The sequence below is a fragment of the Eurytemora carolleeae genome, unplaced genomic scaffold (assembly GCF_000591075.1).
Source record: "Eurytemora carolleeae unplaced genomic scaffold, Eaff_2.0 scaffold22, whole genome shotgun sequence".
NCBI classification, from domain to species: Eukaryota; Metazoa; Arthropoda; class Copepoda; order Calanoida; family Temoridae; genus Eurytemora; species Eurytemora carolleeae.
In genome coordinates, this window is record NW_019396028.1 from 166,529 (window position 1) to 191,571 (window position 25,043).

The 25,043-nt window shown below is 32.6% G+C and overlaps 1 protein-coding gene across 1 annotated transcript; it reads right to left on the reverse strand.

Annotated features, from left to right (window-relative positions):
• Positions 1 to 1,326: 1,326 nt before the first annotated feature.
• On the reverse strand, positions 1,327 to 23,351 carry LOC111694765 (uncharacterized). Its single transcript, XM_023463779.1, has 26 exons — positions 23,147 to 23,351; positions 22,487 to 22,667; positions 21,152 to 21,541; positions 20,348 to 20,687; positions 19,975 to 20,089; positions 19,513 to 19,603; positions 18,786 to 18,879; positions 16,041 to 16,154; positions 15,294 to 15,390; positions 13,602 to 13,692; positions 13,148 to 13,211; positions 12,505 to 12,560; positions 12,107 to 12,181; positions 11,960 to 12,005; positions 11,803 to 11,876; positions 11,021 to 11,117; positions 10,894 to 10,920; positions 10,441 to 10,497; positions 9,278 to 9,323; positions 7,947 to 8,073; positions 7,553 to 7,682; positions 7,073 to 7,215; positions 5,727 to 5,866; positions 4,945 to 5,092; positions 2,983 to 3,069; positions 1,327 to 2,114 (listed from the first exon to the last, which is right to left on the reverse strand). The coding sequence occupies exons 1-26, from the start codon at positions 23,349 to 23,351 to the stop codon at positions 2,018 to 2,020; spliced, it is 3,132 nt and encodes a 1,043-aa protein (XP_023319547.1). The 3' UTR covers positions 1,327 to 2,017.
• Between the last annotated feature and the right edge of the window lie 1,692 nt (positions 23,352 to 25,043).

Sequence of the window (25,043 nt, forward strand, 5' to 3'; positions counted from 1 at the left end):
ATGGAGAACTATATTACTCCGTACTGTTACACTACCCTTGATTAACTGTTAGAATTGAATCCTCGAGGTTCCTCTCTCCAGGTTTACAATACAACCCTCGGTCCCTAGTTCCTTAGTTTCTCCAGAGCCCGCGATTTAAAAAATTCAAGAAAATACGACTCGGGTCTAAGCTGTTGTTGAGCCTTATTTACGGCTCGGGCTTTCGAATTTAAGTTGCATCTATTTTTCAACAGAATTTAGTTCATAAAACCGGTTTAATGTTGTTTTTGGCGGATTTTCATAGTTGGAATTGGTGCATTCCGAGTTTTGATGAGAATAAGACCCAACATTGAGCCTTATTCTCCACTAAAACCAACCAAGGTCGGTTTTATTTTCATTGGGCCTAACTCCTTAAGTCGAGCCTAAGATCTCGCAGCTGTCAATCACGTGACACAAGCTGTCGTCAGAGTTGGGTCTAAGATTGGGTCTTAAAGCTGCGTTTAAGGAATTAAGACTCGAGCCGAAGCTTTTAAATCGCGGGCTCAGGTTAGCAATACTGCCCTCGGTTCCTAGTTTCTTATTTGCTCCAGGTTTACAATACAACCCTCGGTTCCTACAGTTCCTTAGTTTCTCCAGGTTTACAATACAACCCTCGGCTCCTACAATTCTAGTTTCTCAAGGTTTACAATACAACTCTCGGTTCCTATAGTTTCTTAGTTTCTCCAGGTTTAAATTATAACTCTCGGTTCTTAATTCCTTAGTTTCTCCAGGTTTACAATACAACCCTCGGCTCCTAGTTCCTTAGTTTCCTTAGTTTCTTCAGGTTCACAAGATTTGCAACTCTCAGTTAGTCGTGTCTTAGAATCTCCTGGTTTACAACCCTCGTTCCTTAGTTTCTCCTGATTCACAATGTTTTCAACCCTAGTCTCCTTCCCTATTTTCTCCATGTATTAAAGGTTTACAACGATTGTTCATTGTTTCTTCAGGCGTACAAGCCTCGGTTTCTTGTTTCTTAGCTTTTCCATTTCAATCTCCAGTCCCAGCCCAACTTTTTTTAGCTTTTACATATTTTAATCGCCAGGCCCCCATACCCTCTCTTCTAAGCTTTTCCATTTTAATCTCCTGGTCCCATACCCTCTCTTCAAAGCTTTTCCATTTTTATCTCCAGGCCCAATACCTTCTCTTCTAAGCTTTTCCATTTTAATCTCCACAAACCCGATATATTACCTGGCAAGAAATCTTACAGAAAATAATAACTTTAAAGTTTTTAAATATATTTATGTCTTGGAATTATCAGAATTATATTTGATTAGACCATTATTATTGTGTGCAAGAGTTTGATTAATTGATTACTAGCACAAGCTTTGAATTCTGCCAAAGTTTTGAATGTTAAATGTTCTTACCAAGAGGTTGCAAGGATAAAGAGATTAAGAAATAGTTTATAATAAGTGGCGCTGCGGTGTAATTCCACTTTTTCTAAAAAGTAAAAAAGAAATTTTTATATTAATCTTCCCCCAATTTTTTTTAATGAAGATTCCCCTTGAATGATATCCGAAATATATACTCCCTACATACATTCCACTTTATAAATTATTTCGACAATAATTTGTTATTTATTTATTATGATTCAACACAAACATATCATATTTTATTTTGAACAGAAAAACACAGCTAAGAAATTGAGTTCTTTCCAAAAATTCTGATTTTGATATCACTTTATCACTATAATATCAAAGGTTTACACCATCAGGTTGCAAAGATATAGGGATTAATAAATTTGAGTTTGTGGTTTAGTTCATTTAGTAATTAAAACTTAGGCGTTATGCACAACACTTTGGTTTGATCATCGTGTAGTGTCGGAATTAACCTTAGGATTAAATCCAAAATCAAACTTAAAAGAAAGATTACAAAATACAATAGGGTTTTTAAGATTGTTCTGAAATAAGCAGTTGTCCGGATCCATATGGATGAGAAGAAAAATAAATTAATTTAAATGAAATATTTAAAAAAAGGTAAAAAAGATTTTAAGGTTTATTGTTTAGTCCCAGCAGAAGATTGAGCAGAGGATAATCTGAACTAGAGAAGAGAACAGGAGAACAGTCAGGATATTGTACATAGTTCTGTTGTACCTAGACCTAGAACAGGATATTGGTTGAGATTCAGAGTTATTTTGTACCTAGACCTATAACAGAATATTATCCGGGGTTCTGTTGTACCTAGACATAGAACAGGATATTGAACAGAGTTCTGTTGTACCTAGACATAGAACAGGATATTGAACAGAGTTTTGTTGTACCTAGACATAGAACAGGATATTGAACAGAGTTCTGTTGTACCTAGACATAGAACAAGGATATTGAACAGGGTTCTGTTGTACCTAGACATAGAAAAGGATATTGTACAGTGTTTTGTTGTACCTAGACCTAGAACAGGATATTGAACAGAGCTTTGTACCTAGACCTAGAACAAGGATATTGAACAGGGTTCTGTTGTACCTAGACATAGAACAGGATATTTTACAGTGTTTTGTTGTACCTAGACCTAGAACAGGATATTGAACAGAGTTTTGTACCTAGACCTAGAACAGGATATTGGTTGAGATTCAGAGTTCTTTTGTATCTAGACCTATAACAGAATATTATCCGGGGTTCTGTTGTACCTAGACCTAGAACAGGATATTGTACATAGTTCTGTTGTACATAGACATAGAACAGGATATTGAACAGAGTTCTGTTGTACCTAGACCTAGAGCAGGATATTATACAGGGTTCTGTTGTACCTAGACATAGAACAAAATATTGAACAGGGTTCTGTTGTACCTAGACCTAGAACAGGATATTGTACAAGATTCTACAGCACCAGACGAGCAAGAAAATTAGATTTCAAAATACCATTAATCTACTAGTAAAATATCGAAATGGACCCATAACTTTAACCAGGTCAAAATATCAATTTTAAAAAATGTTAATTAATTAATACGTTAATTACTAATTGTGTGTTTACCTGTTCATTAAATTGTAAGATATTAGACCACAAATACAAAGAGTTAATAATCCACCTTGACATAGCAGCATAGAAACCAGTCCACTTCTACAAATACATAGGGTTAATAATTCATCCTAACATAGTAACATAAAAACCAATCCGCTCCTACAAATACAAAGGGTTGATAATGCACCCTGACATAGAAACATAAAGACCAGTCCACTCCTACAAATACATATGGTTAGTGAAGTCCCTGGCATAGTAACATAGGAACCAGTCCAATCCTACAAATACAAAGGGTTAATAATGCACCCTGGCAAAGAAACATAAAAACCAGTCCAATCCTACAAATACATAGGGTTAGTGAAGCCCCTGGCATAGTAACATAAAAACCAGTCCAATCCTATAAATACATATGGGTTAATCCACTTAGGCATAGTAACATAGAAACTAGTCCACTTCTACAAATACATAGGGTTAATCCACTTAGGCATAGAAACATAGAAACCAGTCCAATCCTACAAATACATAGGGTTAATAATGCACCCTGGCATAGAAACATAGAAACCAGTCCAATCCTACAAATGCAAAGGGTTAATAATTCACCCTGGCATAGTAACATAGAAACCAGTCCACTTCTACAAATACATAGGTTTAATCCACTTAGGCATAGTAACATAGAAACTAGTCCACTCCTAAAAATACATAGGCTTAATCCACTTAGGCATAGTAACATAGAAACTAGTCCACTTCCACAAATACATAGGATTAATCCACTTAGGCATAGAAACATATAAACAAGTCCACTTCTACAAATATATAGGATTAATAATCCACCCTGGCATAGAAACATAGAAACCAGTCCAATCCTACAAATACATAGGATTAATAATCCACCCTGGCATAGAAACATAGAAACCAGTCCAATCCTACAAATACATAGGGTTAATGAAGAACCCTGGCAAAGTAACATAGAAATCATAGAAACATAAAAACCAGTCCAATCCTACAAATAATAATAATAAAATCCACCTTGAAATAATAACATAGAAACTAGTCCACTTTTACAACTACATAGGGTTTATAATGCACCCTGGCATAGTAACATAGAAACAGTATAATCCTACAAATACATAGGGTTAATCCACTTATACATAGTAACATAGAAACTATTCCAGTTCTACAAATACATAGGGTTAATCCACTTAGGCATAGTAACATAGAAACTAGTCCAGTTCTACAAATACATAGGGTTTATCCACTTAGGCAGAGTAGCATAGAAACTAGTCCAGTTCTACAAATACATAGGTTTATTTACAATATTCCATTTAATATTTCTGGTAAAATCTAGCCATTTTATAACTGCAGTATACAAATGTTATTAGAAGACATAACAGTATCTAGCCACTTTATAACTGCAGTATGTAAATGTTATTAGAAGACATAACAGTACCCTCTATCTAGCCATTTTATAACTGAAGTATGTAAATGTTATTAGAAGACATAACAGTACCCTCTATACCGTGTACTGATCAAATATGATGGATTTATTATGATTTCTCTACAAAACTAATTTTATTGTTGATATCTTTATTTTGTAGCAGTTTTGTATGTAAGAAATATTAATATTCTCTTTCCAAAATCCAAAATGAAGATGAATATTTTCAATTGAATTTTTGAAAACCGCGTTGGACAATTCGGAATTTAGTTGGGTTGAGTTGATACTCCCTTATTTTTGGTAATTTTAACACCATTTTAGAGATAAACACACATGGTTTCTACCCTCGATGACCAGTCAAATGTTTAAAGGGTACCGCTGTAAATAGGACATGCCTCTATATTAATGAAGGGTTACTTGATATTACTTCTAAAGTCCTTTTTAAGATTCATTTAGCTAAGATGACATACATTGATAAAAAGGTTTAATTATCTCTTCCTTACTCTACTTATCCTTATTTATTTTTATCTCTTCTTTCTTACCCCAAAGAATCTTTGTGTGGAAGAGAAAGATGTGGATGGTTCGGATGAGGTTGAGACTGGCGTGACAGGGTTGGGAGAAGATGAGAAGATGAATGGGATTGCTGAGAACCGCTGTAAAAGTTCTCTAGGGGCAGCAGAGAAATATCATCTGAAAATAAAATAAATAAATAAAATAAAATTACTGTTGAACAGACAAAGATCTACAGCACTTCTAGCAGTTTAAAAAAGTCTTTGAGCTTCCCTAATCAGTATTACTGCCCCTACACTCCCCCCCCCCCACCGGTCGATGTTAAGTGGGGGGGGGTTGATAGGCACCCATAAATCTAGTTTTTTTGGTTAAAAATCAGACTGATAATTGTACATTTTGAAAAAAAAAAAATTTTGAGAATTGAAGAGTTGAACAATGGGGAAATTATTTTTTGAAAAGATATCCTAACTAAAATTAGTTATTTTAAGAAAAATGCCCATTTAAAAAAAATATTTTTGTCATTTCAGAAAATTATCCTTGAACAATAAGTCATCCTTGGAAGTTTTCCTTGGACAATAAGTCATTTTGGGAAGTTATCATCGGAAAATTTAACATTTTGGGAAGTTTTCATTGGAGAAAATAAGTCATTGTGCAGTGTACACAGACAAATTTCACTAAATTTCTGATTTATTGAGTGTCTAGTAAAAACTTTTTTCTTTGTAACAACCTCAAATACACTTAGGTATTGCAATTATGACGTCTTCCTACTCCATTGTTTTCTGGTTCTCACTGTAACTAAAACAATATTCATTACCTAGACTCCACATGCTGTAGAGTAAATCAACCGTATCTCTTGATGGTTCAGCTCCAAGGTTACTCAGTTCTCCGACAGGGGGTAGAAATAGGAGAGATATTTCGTACACATACGGAGTTAAACTCCCGTTCTTAACAAAACTAAATATTATAATATAATGAGAACCTGCAGATGACAGTTTTCTATGCATATTAATGGGCTTATCGTGGAAATTCTACTTTTGCAGTGCAATCTCAGATTATAGATAGTATCTATCAAAATCAAAGTTTAGAATAAGTGAATTGGATCTGCAATAAAATGTCAAAAGGGATTGGCTCAGCACAATATCTCCTTCCCATTGAACCAACAAGGGAGAAATGAGTTCGGTTTCTTAAAGGGAGTGTTCGTGAAAAATGAAAGGGGGTATAGGCTTAATGCGATAAAAAAGCGCTTTTGATCGCCACTAATCTTACTTCTATCTGTTGCGTCTATAAGGAGAAAATTGTTAAAGACGTCTCATACCGAATAACATGGCGTCCATACAAATTGAGAAAATTGAAACATACTATTTAGACCGTAAAAAAATCAATTTAATTTTAAACAAATCATTCAGATATTACAACCTATAGTCATCGATTATCTTTCGCCACATTTATATATAGTTGATTTTTCATAATATGTTTTAATTTTTATGATCTGAGAGTTACTTATAAAAACATTTATTCCTGTTTCAAGGATTTTTGGTAATGAAGACGACATTTTCATATTTTCCAGGAATGTTCGAAAACAAATTGTAAGCTAAATATTATTTTAAAAAACAAAATCAAAACTAGTATGAAATATCAAATATATACAAATGTGGCGAAAGATAATCGATAACTTAAGGTTGTAATATCTGAATGATTTTTTTGATATTAATTTGATTTTTTTACGGTCTAAGTCATATGTTCCAACTTCCTCAATTTGTATGGGCCCTACGCTCTCTTCGGTATGAGACGTCTTTATCAATTTTCTCCTTATAGACGCAACAGATAGAAGTAAGATTAGTAGCGATCAAAAGCGCTTTTTTATCGCATTAAGCCTATACCCCCTTTCATTTTTCGCGAACACTCCCTTTAAGTCTGAATTCAATCTTGTTTTGGTCTGTAATTTAAAAAGCGTGAGAAAAACTTTTTGGTTAATTAAGGAACGAATATTCAGCATGCTGATTTTACAGTTCGGTCATTGCCCAAATATTTTGGCAAAGATTAAACAATTTTTTTTCTTTTATACCTTTTTCGTTTGGATGTGTGTATAATAATAGAATAAAAAGATAACTGCGTAACATTAAATATTGTTATAAGTTTAATCTCTAAAAATTAGTTTACCTAAGTTTCCATTGTCCCGCCTCCATAGTCCCACAATCCATTGTAACCATGACAGCCCTCTCCACCCTGTTTCCTTCTCCATCCGGATGTAAATGTTCTCTACTCCAAACTACATCAAACTCTCGTCTACATCTCACCTCACCCTGCACCAGGTTTATAGGACTTAAACTGTGTGAACACGAACATAAGAAACGCTAAAATGACTTGATCCAATTTTTTCTAATTTTACAGAGACTGGCTGGTCGAAATTACACGAAAAAAAAGGTGGCTTAAAACAATACTAAAAAGTGAAGGCAACCCAAAAATTTAGAATTTGTATGTAAAAGATTTGAGTTTAAATTACAAATTAAAAAAATCATTGTTCAACATTAGCCAGGATTAACATTCCTTATTAAAATTGTATTTTAATTGTACAACATGTACCTGTGGATCTGTAATCGTACCAATTAGCATGGAACTGTACAGCATGTACATATTTACCTGTGGATCTGTAAGTGTACCAACCATGTACAGGGTGTCTCCCACAACTTCATTTTTCTCGTTTTTCCGAATATTTTGAATTATTGCCAAATCACCTTTCATTTCATTTGAACTTTTCTTGCATTCGCCACTAAAATTGCAATGCTTAATTTTAACGATAAAGTTTTTTGTTATAAAAATAGTATGCTACAGTGAGACCCATAACATTTTGTAATTGGAGGACGATTTTTAGACTCAAGTCTTAATTGTAAAAAGTCCAATGGACATGAAACACAATAGTTCACTTAAAAAGTTGGAATTTTAGAAATTAGTTAAACTATTTACTTTAGAATCACATCAAATACACATAAAATGTCGTCTTCCTATTCCACAGATGTTTGGGTATCCCTGCTACCTAATACTCTCCGGCGAGGCATGAAACCATAGTTCTGTAAATACTGCTGTGGCTCCGGCAGGATGAAATGGGAACGGAGTATTCACTGAAACCGGTTTCTTTGTATCCGAACCCTCCTCCGACCAACCTGGAGACCAATTGAAATAATTTCGCAAATAAAGCGTGAAAGTGCGAAGTAGAAATCAGGCTTTGCCACAAACTCAAATTTTGTAATCCTTATATATATGTGCAACCTGATGGTGGAAATCTTTGATATTTTTTAACTTAGTTTATTTGATCTAACAGACATCATTGTTAACCATTAATTTTAAAACCTCTATAAAATGTCGTCTTCAACTCGAATCTCCTGTCGGAGACAGCCAAACCAAACTTTCAGCCCGCAATTCCCTTGTTCTCCTCCGACGGAGTTTAAAATATTTTCGTTGTTGTGAAATCATTAAAGTTAAGCAAAATATTTTCACAGGAAGCATTAGTGAATTTCGTTAAATATTCAACTATAATTTTTCAGAAGTTAAAAAAACGTATTTCAATACTGATCAACAAATAAGTCACCCCCGACCATAATCAAATAATTCGTAAGATTTTTTCTACTATTAACATTTATTATAACATTGTACAAGTAACCATGATCTATAATCTATGTTATTTTTTTTAGGAAATAAAGATTTTGTTATCGAATTTCTGAGACGGGGTTACTCTGTTGTGTGTGTGTTGTTCGGCCATCGGGAAAGAATTGTCTGGGGATAATAAACATCCCCACCAGAATCCTAACCGGCCTACTATCCTAATTTGTCTAGCGTGTTGCTGTTTTCCGTCAACAATCATAGTTTGAAATATTTATGGTCTACGTCATAATGGGGGGCAAAGATATAGGGATTAGAAAATTAGAGTTTGTGACAAAAACTCAATTACTTTGCTTCAAAATTATTGTGTTATAATTTGGCAAAGGAATTGAGTTTTATCAACAATCTCTGAATAAATTTTTAATCCATATATCTTTTTAATCCGATGTCGTGCATTTCAAACGATGAATTATGTTATACCAAAAAAGAGAATATGCATCATATTAAAAAATAATAGAATATCCGCGAATGAGATTATCATGCAAAACATGCAAGAGTATCATAACAAGGAACTCATTACTCATAATAAACAATAATTTTATTATCTGTATATTTTTGCAATTTATGTCGTGAAGACACCTTTGATATTTCAAACTTTTGAATACTGTTTCCAAAAGAAAATTTTTGAAATATCAAAGGTTTACGTAATCATGTTGCAAGGATAAAGCGAGTAGAAAATTAGAGTTTGTGATATTTTAATTAATATACCTGTGGCTCTAATGACTCTAAGATCTCCTTTAGGGAAGCAAATAGCCTAAAACATTTTTATTCAGAATTTTAATTCTTGGTTAAAAAATGTGAATGAGAATTATCATACTTAAATAATTTCAGGTCGTCTTTAAGGTCTTATCATTTGTATGTAATCTGTATATGTACAACTGCATGTAATTATTTTGGCATGGTTAGTTTTTTCTTCTTCCACTTATTTTCTTTTTTGTCTTTTTATTATTATAGTTAAGTATGATTAGGATTAATGATAATTTGACTTAGTTCAATTACTGATTATTGATTCCTTGTATGGATTAATATTAAAAATTAATAAAGATGATGACAAACAAATAAATTATTTCAATAATAAATGTGACTTATAGATAGTGTTTTTTTAACAGAGGCTTATGGGACAGAATTCAGAAATAATTATTTTTGAATTTTTAAAAAATTAACTAAGAAATGAAAGTTGGCAATGTGACACATGTTTCTTCATCAATTTTACAGAATTTTTTTAATAAAAAATAATAAATAATAAAACTCTTCTAATTATTTTTTTCAAAACACCTTCCTCTACCCTTTGTCTATTTTTCTATTTCCTACATCTTTAAAGTTAAAAAGTTTTTAAGTTATTAAGAAAGAACCACAAAGGGGGGAACACCCCCCCCCCCATCCCCAATCGTGATAGGGTTAATAATGTAAATTAGAAATACTTTTTTAAAAAAAGGGCAAAAAACTAACATGCATTCTGAGCCGTGAAGTTTAGAAGTGAGACAATGAGCTGACATAAGTTCTCATGCACCATAGTTTAAGTAGAAGTAGATATTGCCATTTACTGTTTAGCGCCGATTGAAGGATTCATATCTCTAATTGGATAATTAGATAAATAGAAAAATAGATGTTACCGCTATACTATTTCTATTGATTCAGAATAGACAACAAACACATGACAGAACCCTGATTGGATCAGGCGCTAATGGACTCGGCATACAGGAGTTAATGAGTTCAACTCCAAACCTTTCTTTAATTTTCTAATTCTGGTCATAAGTGATGTCGAAAAATTAAAAGTAATGAGTTAAACTTAAAGTTTCAGTTTAGGTATGTCATACAAAAGTTCCAGGCTCTGAATGATTTATACATGTATTCTGTCATGAATGCACCACCTGAGGAATAACGTTGTATTTAGTTCTTACTGCATAGGGTTGTGGTGTAGCATGAACCTAAAAACCAGTATTTTAGTTCTGTCCGCATTTAAGTTTTTTTTAATAATAAATATCAAGAAATTTTATTTGAATTGTGTATGAAATAGAAGGGAATGTCAGATTCACAACGGTGGCCTCAAAGTTTTGTCGAATCAAAACTGATTGAGCTACCTTGACTACTTCTAATTGGGATTTCTTTATAAAAGGGATTGCGGATTTTTGGTAACAGAAACATAAAGTTGATTGTCTGAATTAAACACTTTTCAAGGTAGAAAAATGACTTTGTCTAAATTATTACTGATATTTAAATGGTGGGTATCTTGAAATTATTCATCCCTTTAAACGATTCAAGATATCTTGAGAACAAAAATAACAATCTTTGACTGAGGAGTCAGGACTTAGCTTTCCGTATACCTGAAAGTCCAAAACATATGCATATTCCTAAAAAAAGAGCATTCGAAAATTATCTTAAAAAAACGATTTTCTAAAATTTTTTAAAGAAAATTATTTTCAAAAAACGGTTTTAAATGCTCTGTTATCCCTGAACGCTCTTGTAATGCCTGTGAAAGGGTAAACTACAGCAAGATTGGGCAGGATGGAGTTTAGGGAATACATGAACTGAACTTAACTTCAATCCTCTACACAAACAATCCGTTCCAGTTTTCAGTTATAAAATAATATCTATTCTAAATTGAAATCTTGAAAGTTTACAATTATAATTTGGACTGTTTTTAAAGAACTATTGAGAAGAACAAAAATGTCTTGAATTTTTAAATGTATCCAAATAAGTTGATACACTGCTAAAAGTGTATTTTAATAAATTGATACACTGCTAAAAGTGTATTTTAATAAGTTGATACACTGCTAAAAGTGTATTTTAATAAGTACACGTAGAAAATGAAAAAGCTTTTTATTTTTCAAAATTTGTTTCTAAAAAGTTCGTTGCTCTCCTTAAAATAGAATGTTAAATATTCTTATCATCACGTTATTGATTCCAGCTTTTTTATAACTATTTCTGAATGTTTTATGGGATTCTATTAAAGTGATTAGTCGGCTTGTTCTGATAGCTTTTCTTTTATCTTACTAACCAGAAGGTAACATGAGGGAACATAGTGAGCTGTTGTTCAGTTTTATTTATTTATACTTTTATTGTTATTGATAAGCAGAACTGACTTTGGTAAATGCGTCGCATGAGTCAGAAAAGTATTGCTGCAAAATCGGAGCCATTCTTTTGAGATCTGTTGACTGGACAAATGAAAATTTAAAAACGTTTTTTAGTCATTTTTAAAAAGTGGGTTGATATAGATGAGAACGTTTTATTTCCTGTTTTCTTTGCTCATGATATCTCCTCTTAAGCTTAAATACTTAAATGCGTTCTCCATTAGTTGATACAAAACCTTAAAAAAAATTGGGCAAAAATTCTTTTTTTTAAATCTAATCATAAAAAATCTTGATGTTCTTTAAGTTTATAAAGTCCAACCTGAGGTGACAGATATCTTCGTAACACTTTGTAATATTCATCAGTACTGCACAAAAATATTATTTAATTGAAATATAGTTTTTTTTATTTATTTATTGTGAATTATTTATACTTAATTACGTTAATTAATTCTTTATTGTGAATAACCTGTATTTAATTAGTGTTTCTCTGGTTTTCAGTTTATGTGGGTTACTTGTAGGAAATTTCCGAGCGAAAAAATACCTAAAAAATAAAATTTTGTAATTTTTTAATTTTTGCCAGTTTCTCAATAAAATTAATAAAATAAAATTTGGTTATAAATTTAGCTAATTTTGAGAATGTTTATGTTCTCCGAAATTTAAATCGATTAGTTTAATTCTCATGTCATGCTGTGTTCCTTGAGTTAAGAATATTCCTGCAGTATTTTATTTTTAAATTTACAAATTAGCTAGCTAAATAATATTTTTCAAAATATAAATTAGCTAAATATCTTTAACATTTATCCATTATTCATAATCAAAGAATGATATTATTGTCCTGTTTTTCATGTTTATCGGGGTATTTACCTATGAGTCATCTCAGCTAGTTCGCCTAGATCAGACTCGTCAATATCAGACGGACCCTAAACACTATAATATCAAAAATGACCCTAAACACAAATATCAGACGGACCCTAGACACTATAATTTCAGAAGAACCCTAAACACTAAAATATCAGACCAACCCTAGACACTATAATTTCATAAGAACCCTAAACTCTATAATATCAGACGGACCCTTAACAGCAGAATATTAGACGAACCCTAAACACTAACATATTAGACGGATCATAAACGCTAATATATCAGACGTGGAACCTAAACACTAATATATCAGACGGACCCAAAACACAATAGTTTCAGAAGAACCCTGAACACCAAAAATATCAGACGGAACCTAAACACCAAAAGTATCAGACGGATCCTAAAGTTCTACCTTTTTCGGGTTGGTTTGTAGAATGATAGACACTCTATTATGAAATGCATTCTTAGTATCTTATTTTTATAAATTGATTTCAGAAGCTCTTCTGGTCTCGCGGGATTTTCAAAAATTTCGAAAAATTAAATTGAAAAGTATAAGTATATTTTTTACTTTTTCTAAGCTAAAAACAGTCTAAGTTCATTAATATAATTTTAAGTGTTGAAGTGCTTAAGATTCAAGATATTTGACCTGTCCGCAGAAGTCCGCATCTCCAAGATGTTTACATAGATTGTATTTATCCTTCCCTTCAAACCTTAAACATACAGTGTGTACAACTTTATGTGATAAAAGTTGAGAATATATGTCGCTTTCAGAAACATTTTATCTATTTTGCTCTTAAGTTCTTAATATCTATAATTATGCTTTAAAAAAAACACTTGGAATAACAGAAAAATAAAAGCACTGTCTAAAATCAATAAAAACATTTTTTTGTATGTTCTGAGCTGAAAACTTTAGAATGAAATATCCAGATATCCCATCGGATAATTAATCTGAAGGTAAACAAGCAATATTTAATTCCGAGATTAAGAAAAAGAGTGGATTAAGCCTTAATCCCGATATCCACCATTCTAAAGTTTTCAGCTCAGATTATATATATTTTTGTTTGGCACTAGCATTCTCTATTGAAATTTTAATTCTTAACCTTTTGAGCCAGTAGAGGCCCACATGGTGAGTTTTGTCTCTAAAGGGACCATTCAGGGATAATGTACTGAAGTAACTCTCATCAGGAATAACTTAAACAAAAATATGAAAGAAAAGATTAAAAACTTTATTTTTCATCAGTTTTATGAAAACGAGAAAAAAAATTCAAAACAGCCTCCACCCACCCCCTTCCCCTATAACCCTTTGTTTGGACACTGCTGCTGCTACAAAAAAAAGTAGAAATGCGTTTCTAATACTGGCGGAAAACTTCTCCATTGAAAGGTGAGTGATTAGAATGGACATATAAACATGAAGATAGAGTTGAGAAGTGTATAGTTAGAACGTATAAACCTGAAGATATAGTTTTGAAGTGTATAATTAGAATGTATACGTATGAAGATAGAGTTGAGAAGTGTATAGTTAGAACGTATAACCTGAAGATAGAGTTCAGAAGTGTATAATTAGAATGTATAAACCTGAAGATAGAGTTGAGAAGTGTATAATTAGAATGTATATACATGAAGATAGAGTTGAGAAGTGTATAATTAGAATGTATATACATGAAGATAGAGTTGAGAAGTGTATAATTAGAATGTATAAACATGAAGATAGAGTTGAGAAGTGTATAATTAGAATGTATATACATGAAGATAGAGTTGAGAAGTGTATAATTAGAATGTATAAACATGAAGATAGAGTTGAGAAGTGTATAATTAGAATGTATATACATGAAGATAGAGTTGAGAAGTGTATAATTAGAATGTATAAACATGAAGATAGAGTTGAGAAGTGTATAATTAGAATGTATATACATGAAGATAGAGTTGAGAAGTGTATAATTAGAATGTATAAACATGAAGATAGAGTTGAGAAGTGTATAATTAGAATGTATATACATGAAGATAGAGTTGAGAAGTGTATAATTAGAATGTATAAACATGAAGATAGAGTTGAGAAGTGTATAATTAGAATGTATATACATGAAGATAGAGTTGAGAAGTGTATAATTAGAATGTATAAACATGAAGATAGAGTTGAGAAGTGTATAATTAGAATGTATAAACATGAAGATAGAGTTGAGAAGTGTATAATTAGAATGTATAAACATGAAGATAGAGTTGAGAAGTGTATAATTAGAATGTATATACATGAAGATAGAGTTGAGAAGTGTATAATTAGAATGTATAAACATAGAGATAGAGTTGAGAAGTGTATAATTAGAATGTATATACATGAAGATAGAGTTGAGAAGTGTATAATTAGAATGTATAAACATGAAGATAGAGTTGAGAAGTGTATAATTAGAATGTATAAACATAGAGATAGAGTTGAGAAGTGTATAATTAGAATGTATATACATGAAGATAGAGTTGAGAAGTGTATAGTTAGAATGTATAAACCTGAATATAGAGTTGAGAAGTGTATAATTAGAGTGTATATACATGAAGATAGAGTTGAGAGGTGTATAGTTGAAACGTATATACATGGAGATATAGTTGAGAGGTGTATAGTTAGAATGTATATACATGGAGATAGAGTTGAAAGGTGTATAGTTGAAACGTATATAAATGGAGATATAGTTGAGAGGTGTATAGTTAGAATGTATATACGTCGAAGATAGAGTTGAGAGGTGTATAGTTGGAACGTATATACATGGAGATAGAGTTGAGAGGTGTATAATGAATGTATAAACCTGAAGTCTGCATATGGAAATCATAAGTTCTCCAGGTAGGATGATGAGAGGTTGTGTTGAGTATATACTGGATAAACTCATGGGATAATGTAGCCCACTGTATCCACAGTTTAGTAAAGCTTAATTAAAATAAAAAAAAAATTGAAGTAATTTTTTTGATCAAATTAATAGATAAATCTTTTTTATGATAAAATTTAACTTTTCAATCTTAACAGTACATAACTAAAATCACTATCAAACCCAACATTACTATAAGTAATCTAGAATGCACTATAAACATGATTATCATGCATTCCGTTAGGAATATCAATTCATCTCCTACCATTAAGTTAGATGGATTTTTACTTTTAATCTTTTAGATTAAAAGAATGTTCGAAAAAAATATAGAGCATAGGAGTCACCAAAATTAAAACAAAAAGGAACTGAATTCTTGCCAAAAAACTCTTGTTTTCTAATCCAAATATTTTTGCAACCCGATGTCGTAGACCTTTGATATTTCAAACTATTAATTTTGTTAGATCAATAGTCTAAGTTTGAAACATCAAGGGTTTAAACCTCCAGGTTACAAAGATATAGGGATTATAAAATTTGAGAAAAAACTCAATTTTTTTCTCCATCTCTGCTGCCTGAGGAAGCAACACTTACAATCATGTTTTATTCAATATCTTCTTAACTTTTCCAAATAAATTCCCTGATTACTTTAATTATGAAAAGAAAGAAAACTTTTAATTTAAAAATTGCAGATTCCTGTGAAGCAGTTTTAATCTCCAGCTGTTGATTGTTAGGTTGACCGGCACTCCGGGTCACGTTATAGGTAAATCCGTCACAAGCAAACCAGGCTTCTTTACATAAACCTTGATCCTAGATATAAAAACCTTGATCCTAGATATATAAACCTTGATCCTAGATATATAAACCCTGATCCTAGATATATAAAAACTGATCCTAGATATATATATATATACCCTCATCCTAGATATATAAACCCTGATCCAAGATATATAAACCCTGATCCTAGATATATATGTACCCTCATCCTAGATATATAAACCCTGATCCTAGATATATATAATCCTAGATATATAAACCCTGATCCTAGATATATAAACCTTGATCCTATAAGATATATAAACCTTGATCCTAGATATATATATCTTGATCCTATATATATTTACCCTGATCCTAGATGTTTAAACCCTGATCCTTGATATATATACCCTGATCTATAGATATACAATATACATACATTTCAAAATAAATGAGATTTTGCCACAAAACTCAAATTATTTTATCTTTGCAACCCTATGTCTGTATAGACCTTTGATATTTCAAACTATAAATTCTATAAAATAGTCTAAGTTGGGTTAGAAAGTTAGATTTTGTTGGCAAAAACTAAAAACTGTCAGTGTGAGACAAAATATTTAATAATGGTGATAAATTAGACATTTAAGTACTTAAGCTTGCAATGAAATTTGTGCAGTTTTGTATGTTCCTTCGTTTCTTTTTATAAACTGTTGTATTAAATGTCCTCTACACTAAAAGAAGAGTTAAAACTATGTTACAATAGACACCAATAAAGGCATGCATAATTTTTAACGTACGTTTCAAATTAAAAAGTATAAAAAACAACTCTGTGAGTTTAATGATTGTTTAATTATAAACGAAAATGCGATTGAATTTAAATTAGCGAAACTGAACGTATCTAACCCAACTGGTTCGTTAGTTCATGGGAAAACTTGGGAGGGTCGTTGGTTTTTGTAAACAGTAAACTTTGGATTGTTACATTTTATTCAAGTTTTTGCAAAGCATTCAGATCATGGATTAACTAAAATAAAAGATAGGACACTAGATGTCGTCTTTTCAAGATTTGGATGAAACTCGTTCACAATAATCCTGAGGCAGAAGCCCAGAGGAGTTTCGCGCAGTTGGCGTAGAATTACAAGACAGAGAGAGTCTGTTTTACGTCGACTGCGCAAAACTTCTCTGGGCTTCTGACTCAGGGTTATTATGAACGAGTTACATCCAAATTTTGAAAAGACGATATCTAGTGTCCTATCTGTTATTCTAATTAATCTTTGATTCAGATAATCAACCATCCGCTCACTCATGTAAGATACTTGTGACGTCACTCATAACGATTCAGTAGACACAACACACTCGTATTTCATATCATAAAATTTACTTATGTACGTGGGTTGTACAGATGAAACTTTTTAAACACGATTTTTGTAAATTTGGTTTCATGGCTGCAATAAAAGTTTTATCTACATTTTTTTGTTAACAAAGTTTTTTATTCGAAAATAGTAAAATTTCTGACCCTGAAGGAAAATTTGGTCATCAATATCAGGTTTCATGTATAAATAAATCTATGTTTTTGTTTACTAAAATGGAAATGTTTATATTAGCATTCCAAATATGAGAGAGATAAATTTATTTTTTCAAACTTCTGATAATATTTCAACATAAATAATCCTTCACTCTCAATCCTTCAATCAAATTATACAAAAGTAAAATTTAGAATATTTTTTTAATTCCACTGCACAGGTTGGAACTTTTGGAAGGAGAGTTCTTATTTAAAGCGATTCAAATAATTTAAAGTCATTCTTTCATTGAACAAACAAAAATATATAGATAATCAGATGTAACTAAAGATAGTTTATGAAACATATATCTGTTCTTTTATTTATATATCTAGGATGTATGTTAATATATTTATACCTAAATAACACGGCGTTGCCTAGGTTTTAAAAACACAGTGAAATATTTTATTAACCTTTGTCACTACCGGGGTGTCTTTAGGTAAATTGCCTTAAAAACATTCAGCTTATGAGCTAGCAAAGAACTTTATTGTAAAAATGACGTGAATACGACTAAAGTTGTATGGGTTTATGACTCGGTCGAAATTAAAAATTTCATCCAGACAAATTTCAATATTTTGAATTTTTAGTAATCCTTTAATGTAAACATAAAAATCCGGGAAATGTGTAGTTTCGTTAAGTTCGACGACAATATGGCGGCTTAAAAAAAATCATTCATTTAAAAGCGAAAAAGTGTGACTTAAAAAAGGACGCATAGCCCTAAAAGCCAATAAATAAGTATATGTATATTATGAGTGTTCAGTATTTATATATTACTGATTTGTCATTTATCTTGGTTCCATTTTCTTGGCTTTGAGTTGTATAGAATCTAAGATAAAATTTGGCAGGTTGAGGTAAATGAGAGCTGAAGAATAATTAGTCGATATATCCCCTTATTAAAACCTTCCCTGGGGCCACGTGAGGTCCCCCACAAAATTTGGGCCTGATCGGTTCAGCCGTTTTTACGTTTATTGGATACAAACAAACAAACAGACAAGCTAAATTTATATATAGATGCATATAATATATAACATCTTTTACAATATGTTTAAGGGTTTAGTATACACAGCTATCAGTTTTGAAAATTTCAAAACAATTTTTTCAACCGAAAATGCTGATCCCTTCTATTAAATACCTTGTTTAAATCTGAATTTCTGATGTTTCCATGAAATGCGAAGAAGTTCTGTCCCCTGTACGGAGCTAGAGCAAACCCAAGATCATCCACACTTCTATACTTAGATTATATTTTTAAAAGGAATGTGCTTGTTGTTTTATATGACTCTCTATTTACTGAGGGACTTGCCCGATTCACAACGGTACCCTTATAAACTTTAACTAACCATGGAATGTGAACTATATCGTTATTTTTACCAGTACCGTTGTGAATCGAGTCCACCACTCAATAAGTAAAGAGTCACTCGAAATAAACTGTACAGTCCCTTTAAATATTGATTACTCACATCTAACTGATTATCAAGTTAGTTTGAAATTTTGTTCGGACCAAAATAATATCTTCATGGTTTTGGAAAGCAATTGATATTGATAAAATTTAAAAATGAAAATAGTTTGCTTTTCACGTTATTGTTTGGTTCTGCCAGTAACTTCTTCATTTTGCCTCATTAATTAACGGATTTTCGGGATTTACATTTTGTCTAGGTATATATAACTACCAAATGAAAAAGATAAATCTTGTAAAGTTTTTAACGTGCCTAACATTTGAGGGTTTGGAGGGCATATTATGCTTGGGACCTGTTCTGGCTCTTCATCTAATGTTTCGAAAAGGGGTGTCTTTGTATGTTACATAAAGGGAATCATAATATCAAAGTAAAAAATCAAACCAAACATAAATCCAACTAACTGACCTGATAGAGAGATCTGATCCACTCATATTTATCATAAAATCCCAAACTCCCATCCTCAACAGCTCCTCAAACTGCTCTAGGTGTGCACGAACTGTAATAACACAAAAACTAGATTTTTTAACTTTCAGAACTATCGTTTGTAAATAGTAATACAATAACGTGTATTGAAGTATAACACAGAATCGTCCGTAGACATTTTAGAAGGGAATTACCGATTCACAATGGTACAATCTAAAAAAAAATTTCATAAAGGAGGACGAAAATTTTTTCGGCAATCAATATTTGGCTCTAAAAATAAGAATCATTTCGTCGTCGATGATCAGACAAAGATTTAAATAGAATACTGTTGCGAATCAAACATGCCAATCTACAAATAAAGTTTAACTTAACATTACGTCTAAAGTCCCATTAAATTCTAGATATTGTATTCCTAATTAAAGGTTAAGTTTAGTTTTATATTTCCTATATGAAAAGATCCCCAGGATGTTGTCCAGGATCTATGCTTCGGGAGAACCCTGATATTTCGAGCAGGAAGGCTCAAGGAGAGTTCCCGGATCAATTCTTCCCGTATATCATCCTTCAAAACAAATAGTATAAACCAGAATGTACATGACGCTTCCTGAATTTCTAATTTTGATCAGATTTAGAACAAAAAATTTTTAATCCCTATTTCTTTGCAACCTGGGATATTTCAAACTATAAATTCTGTTAGATTAAACAAATTAAGTTTGAAATATCAAAGGTTTACACCATCAGGTTGAAAAGATAAAGGGGTTAGAAAATTCGAGTTTGTGGCGAAGACTCAATTCCTTTTATAATTTCTGTAAGATCAAACCTTTCTATAATCGACATGAAGGACGTAAAAGTTGTTAGGTCTATAGATGACCCGGAGAAGCTGAAGGATTGCGGGTACATCCTTGTGAACCAGGAGAGCAAACCCTATCCTGACAGGAACTAGGTTCTTATGTTTGTATTTATCCAAGAGTTTAAACCGTTGAAGAATCTGAGTACTAGGCCTGGATCCAGGTTCAGGATATGCGGAGCCGGACCATACATCCGTCCCGTTCCAGGGAACATTTCCAGGTTTAACTAGGAACGGAGGAACACATTTTCCCATTCTATCAAACTGGAATCCACAGTAGACCATTATTACTCTTGATTTACATTTCTCACTCCTAAACATGGAACAATATTTCTTTGAGTGAGATTATTTGGTGATTTGGATAGAAAGATAGATGGTTGGATGGTTATTTGGTTGGATGGATAGATGGATGGTTGACTGTTTAACAGGTTGGTTGTTTGATTGGTTGGTCAGTTGGTCATTTGGATGGTTGGATGATTGGATGGATGGATAATGGGATAATTGGATGGTTGGATGGTTGAATGATTGGATGGTTGGTTGGTTGGTTGGTTGGTTGATGGGTTGGTTAGCTGGTTGGTCGTTTGGAAGATTAGTTGTTCTGTCGGTCTGTTGGTTGGTTTTTTAGTCAGATGGATAATTAGATGGTTGGTTGGTTGGTTGGTTTGTTTGTTGGTTAGTCGGTTACATAGATGGTTGGTTGGTTAGATAGATGGTTGGATGGAGGGATGAATGGTTGATTAGGAATTTCATTAAACCCGATTTATTAAGAATGTTCACCTGATTCTACTGGTCAGATGCCAGGTATTCTCTGCAACTGTCGAGTTCTCAAGCTGTTCTACCGGAGTACAGGTCCCTCTGTATCCAGCAGAGTACGGTTCTATCGGACACCCGGAGTCAAATACAAACTTCTCCGGAACTGCTCTGTCTGTTAGAACAGTATTCTCAAAATCTTCAATCCCAAAATCTAGTTTGGATTGAAAAACTATATTTAGTACACTGTTGATCCTCTCCTCAACCTGATCCGGAGAAAAGTTTTCAATCCTGGTTTTGAATTCGTCCCGGACACAGGTTATATTCAGGTTGATATTTTTCCGAGATCCTGGGTTCGGATCCTTCTGACAAAACTCATTTCCGAAATTGAAAACACAAGCTTGGTAAACCAGACACCTACAACATAAAAAACATGTTCATAGTGAGAAGAGCGCAGGATTATAATAGAAAGAAAATCAAGCCATTTTACCATCTTTTTTATTTAAAGAGAAGTCATTAACTCATTAGGCAGTGCAATGTTTTATTTCAGAAAGACAATCCATGAAGATTTTTGTTCAGATATAGACAAGTTTGGTTTTCTTTAATAAATCGATATTTTTGTAAATGTCTAAAGGAATTTTCTGATTTTGTTTCAGAAATCAATAACCCTACTTGTAAAGCTTGGCTTTTATTTTAAAGATCAAAGACGACCTTAAAGCCGTCTCTAAACTATCATGTATCATGAGACACAGTCCAGCGTATCACACAACTTAAGTATTTGATAGGAGTTGGAGAAGTTCTACATTAAAAAAAGAAACTTGAGATGTTGTTTTATTCACTAATTCAAAAAATCCTCCCCAATGATTCTCGCGCATCTCTGGTCGGTTAATTTACATTGTCTATACGCAATATCCGCTCTACGGAATTTCTGACCTACTGACTTTCCGACCTACTGCAATATCCGACCTACGACAATTGTTTATTTATTATTATTTGAGGGCTAGGTTAGGTTAAAACTATTTCTGGGCCGAGTGCCGTGGCTAGGACAGGCTAGGTGGCCGAGCGCCGCGGCTAAGACAGGCTAGGGGGTCGGGCTCTGTGGCCAAATGTCCTACTAGAACCTGCAAAACCACGTGTGAGTAGGTCGGAAGTATAGTATAGCGGATGATGCAAAGATCAGAAGTGTAGTATAGTTGATGTGCGTAGGTCGAAAAATACACCATCCTTTGATCATTCCTCAACAAATACTTTTTATAATTAAGACGACCTATCATTTCCTCTTTTTGACGAAGTAGTATCTGCAAAACATATAGTCGTGTGATATGCCAGACCGGTGTGACGTGTTCAACCCTTAGAACTAACCTAGATAGCGGAGGGCAGTGTTCCTCTGGTTCCAGTTCATTCTCCATCTCCTTCACTCCACCCTGCAGGCCGGATACTGCTGTGTAATGGAATACTGCTTGCTTGTGTTTAAGATCAGGGTTGGATTCAATTTGCTCCCGGGATAGGAGCAGGGACGAACTCAACTCTCCGATAAAATATCCTGATCAATTTCAAACATTTTTAACAACGGCAAGCTGAGGGTTTTTTCAAGAAAATATATTTAAATTTCCAGTCAAAATATAGATTTAACAATTGAACACATTTATTTTCCAGTAATCAAACAAAAAACATATGAATATTTGATGCATATGGGCTAAAACTACTTGATAACATTGAAGACGAGCAATACGCCCTCGAACATTTTTGACAAACCATATTTAGAAGAAAACAAATACTCTTGAAATATTTTTGTTACAGTGATAACCAAGAAAAAGTGGAAAAGTTGTCGTTTTTCTTTATCATTATCAGGCCCCTCTACGAATTTGGTCATTACGGATTAATTTAATTCCTCTTTGATGTCACTTGGTGACCATACCCTGCAGAGATAACTCTAATTGAGGGATCACGCATTAATCCTCAAATTGAAAAGTGGCTCCAATGGATATCGAGATTTTCCTGTTTTATTGATAAGCCCTTTACCTTTAGGACAGAGAAGGTAGGTTCTCTGATCCGACTCCTGTAGGACGTATTCTCTTCTCACTGTATCCGTCCCACCATTTTCAAAGTAAAGATATTCTGTCCAGGCTGGAACCGTTCGTCCTTGCTCCGGGATCTCAAATGGTTTGAACCCTCCTACTTCATGAAGCACCAGGAGAACTGTTGAGATTAAAAACAAACTTTTCATTCTTTATGCAAATATAAAGTTTTCTAAAATAAAAACAGAAAATAGAAAAAAATCGTAAATTTTAAACTACCGGTTGTTTCTCTGCAGTAAAAGTTTCTTGCAGTTCAATTCAGTGACAGTTAAAGGAAGAACATTTTTTTCCACAACCTCTAATTTTCTTATCCCTATATCTATGCAACCTGATGGTGTAATTCTTTGATTAAAATTAAACTTTTTGATGCAACAGTTACACAATTCTTCGTTTGAAATATCAAAGGTCTACGACACTGGGTTTCAAAGATTCACATGCAAACGAGTCATATGACAAGGCAGGCTGTCCACGGATACGTCGAAAATCACCTTAAAAGTCCTAAGTTTAATGTAATAATAAATTCATGTTACAGTACGAGGAAAAGGTCGGAAAGGTAGGAATTTAGTGGAGCTTTCATATTCCCATACATTCTTAAATGGCAGTGGATATAGGTATGATAAAATCAGAGTTTGTCGGAAAACTACGTCCTTTTGTGAGAAAGGAATTGAGTTTTTGCAACAAACTTACATTTTCTAACCCCTATATATTTGCAACCTGATGGTGTAAACCTTTTATATTTCAAAATTAGACTATTTGATCTACCAGAATTAATAGTTTGAAATATCAAAGGTCTAGAAAAACGGGTTGCTAAGTTATAGGTATTAGAAAATCTGAGTTTGTGGCAAAAACTCAATTCCTTTAAACCTTTTCTGAAACCTGAAGTATGAGTTTAAATTGAATGAATCAGACATCACACAAAGATTACACCACGTATGTTATGCATAGGTTTGTGTATTAAATATGTTTTTTTTTTGTAATTTATACTCATTTTACTCAGACTTTTTACGCTTGTTAAAATATAACACTCGTCAAATCTCGAATTTATCTGAAGTTATCACTTGATAAAGATGAATAAAATAAATATTTATAAAGATCGAATTTCCCAAAAAAATTTCATCGAAAATAAAATGTTTAGAATAAACTATAAAGACATGTTAACTTGATATTTGCGAAGTACCGACTATTCGGTCAGAAGTACATGTGTGTCCAGTAGGTTTACCACCTGCAACTAATTCTAGCTTTATCGCACTTGTTCATAATCAAAACAGGTCAATAATTTATATCTATGAAATATATTTATTCATATTAAACACTTTCTATTTCTTTGTTCAGAAGATATATAGGTTCTGCAATGTCCAATACATTTATTGCACAAGAAGGACTTGGCTGTCTATCGTCTCCAAATCTAATTTTTTTACTACCTGATGTTGTAATACTTTTCAATTTCAAACTTTCACAATTTGATTTACCAGATTTAGTAATTTGAAAACATAAAGGTATACGACATCTGGATGTAAAGATATACGGATTAGAAAGTAGAATAGAAAAGAAAAGAGAAAATTTGGTTGGAAGAAAAAGCCATGGGAGATTTCGAAGAAAAGTTATCTCCTCAAACGAATATCCATAAATTAAACCCTAATATTCAGAAATGATGGTAAGGAGAAGGGGAGAGGGACTTGTTTATATTTTACTTTGAACATTAGGGAGATGAACAATCGGTAGCGCTGTATAGTGATTCCACAGACCCAGCTCTCCATACCTTGCTCATAATAATGCTTAGCTGTATACATATTCGCAATGTTTCCCTTTAAATATTTTAAAATCCTTTCAATTATTTATTA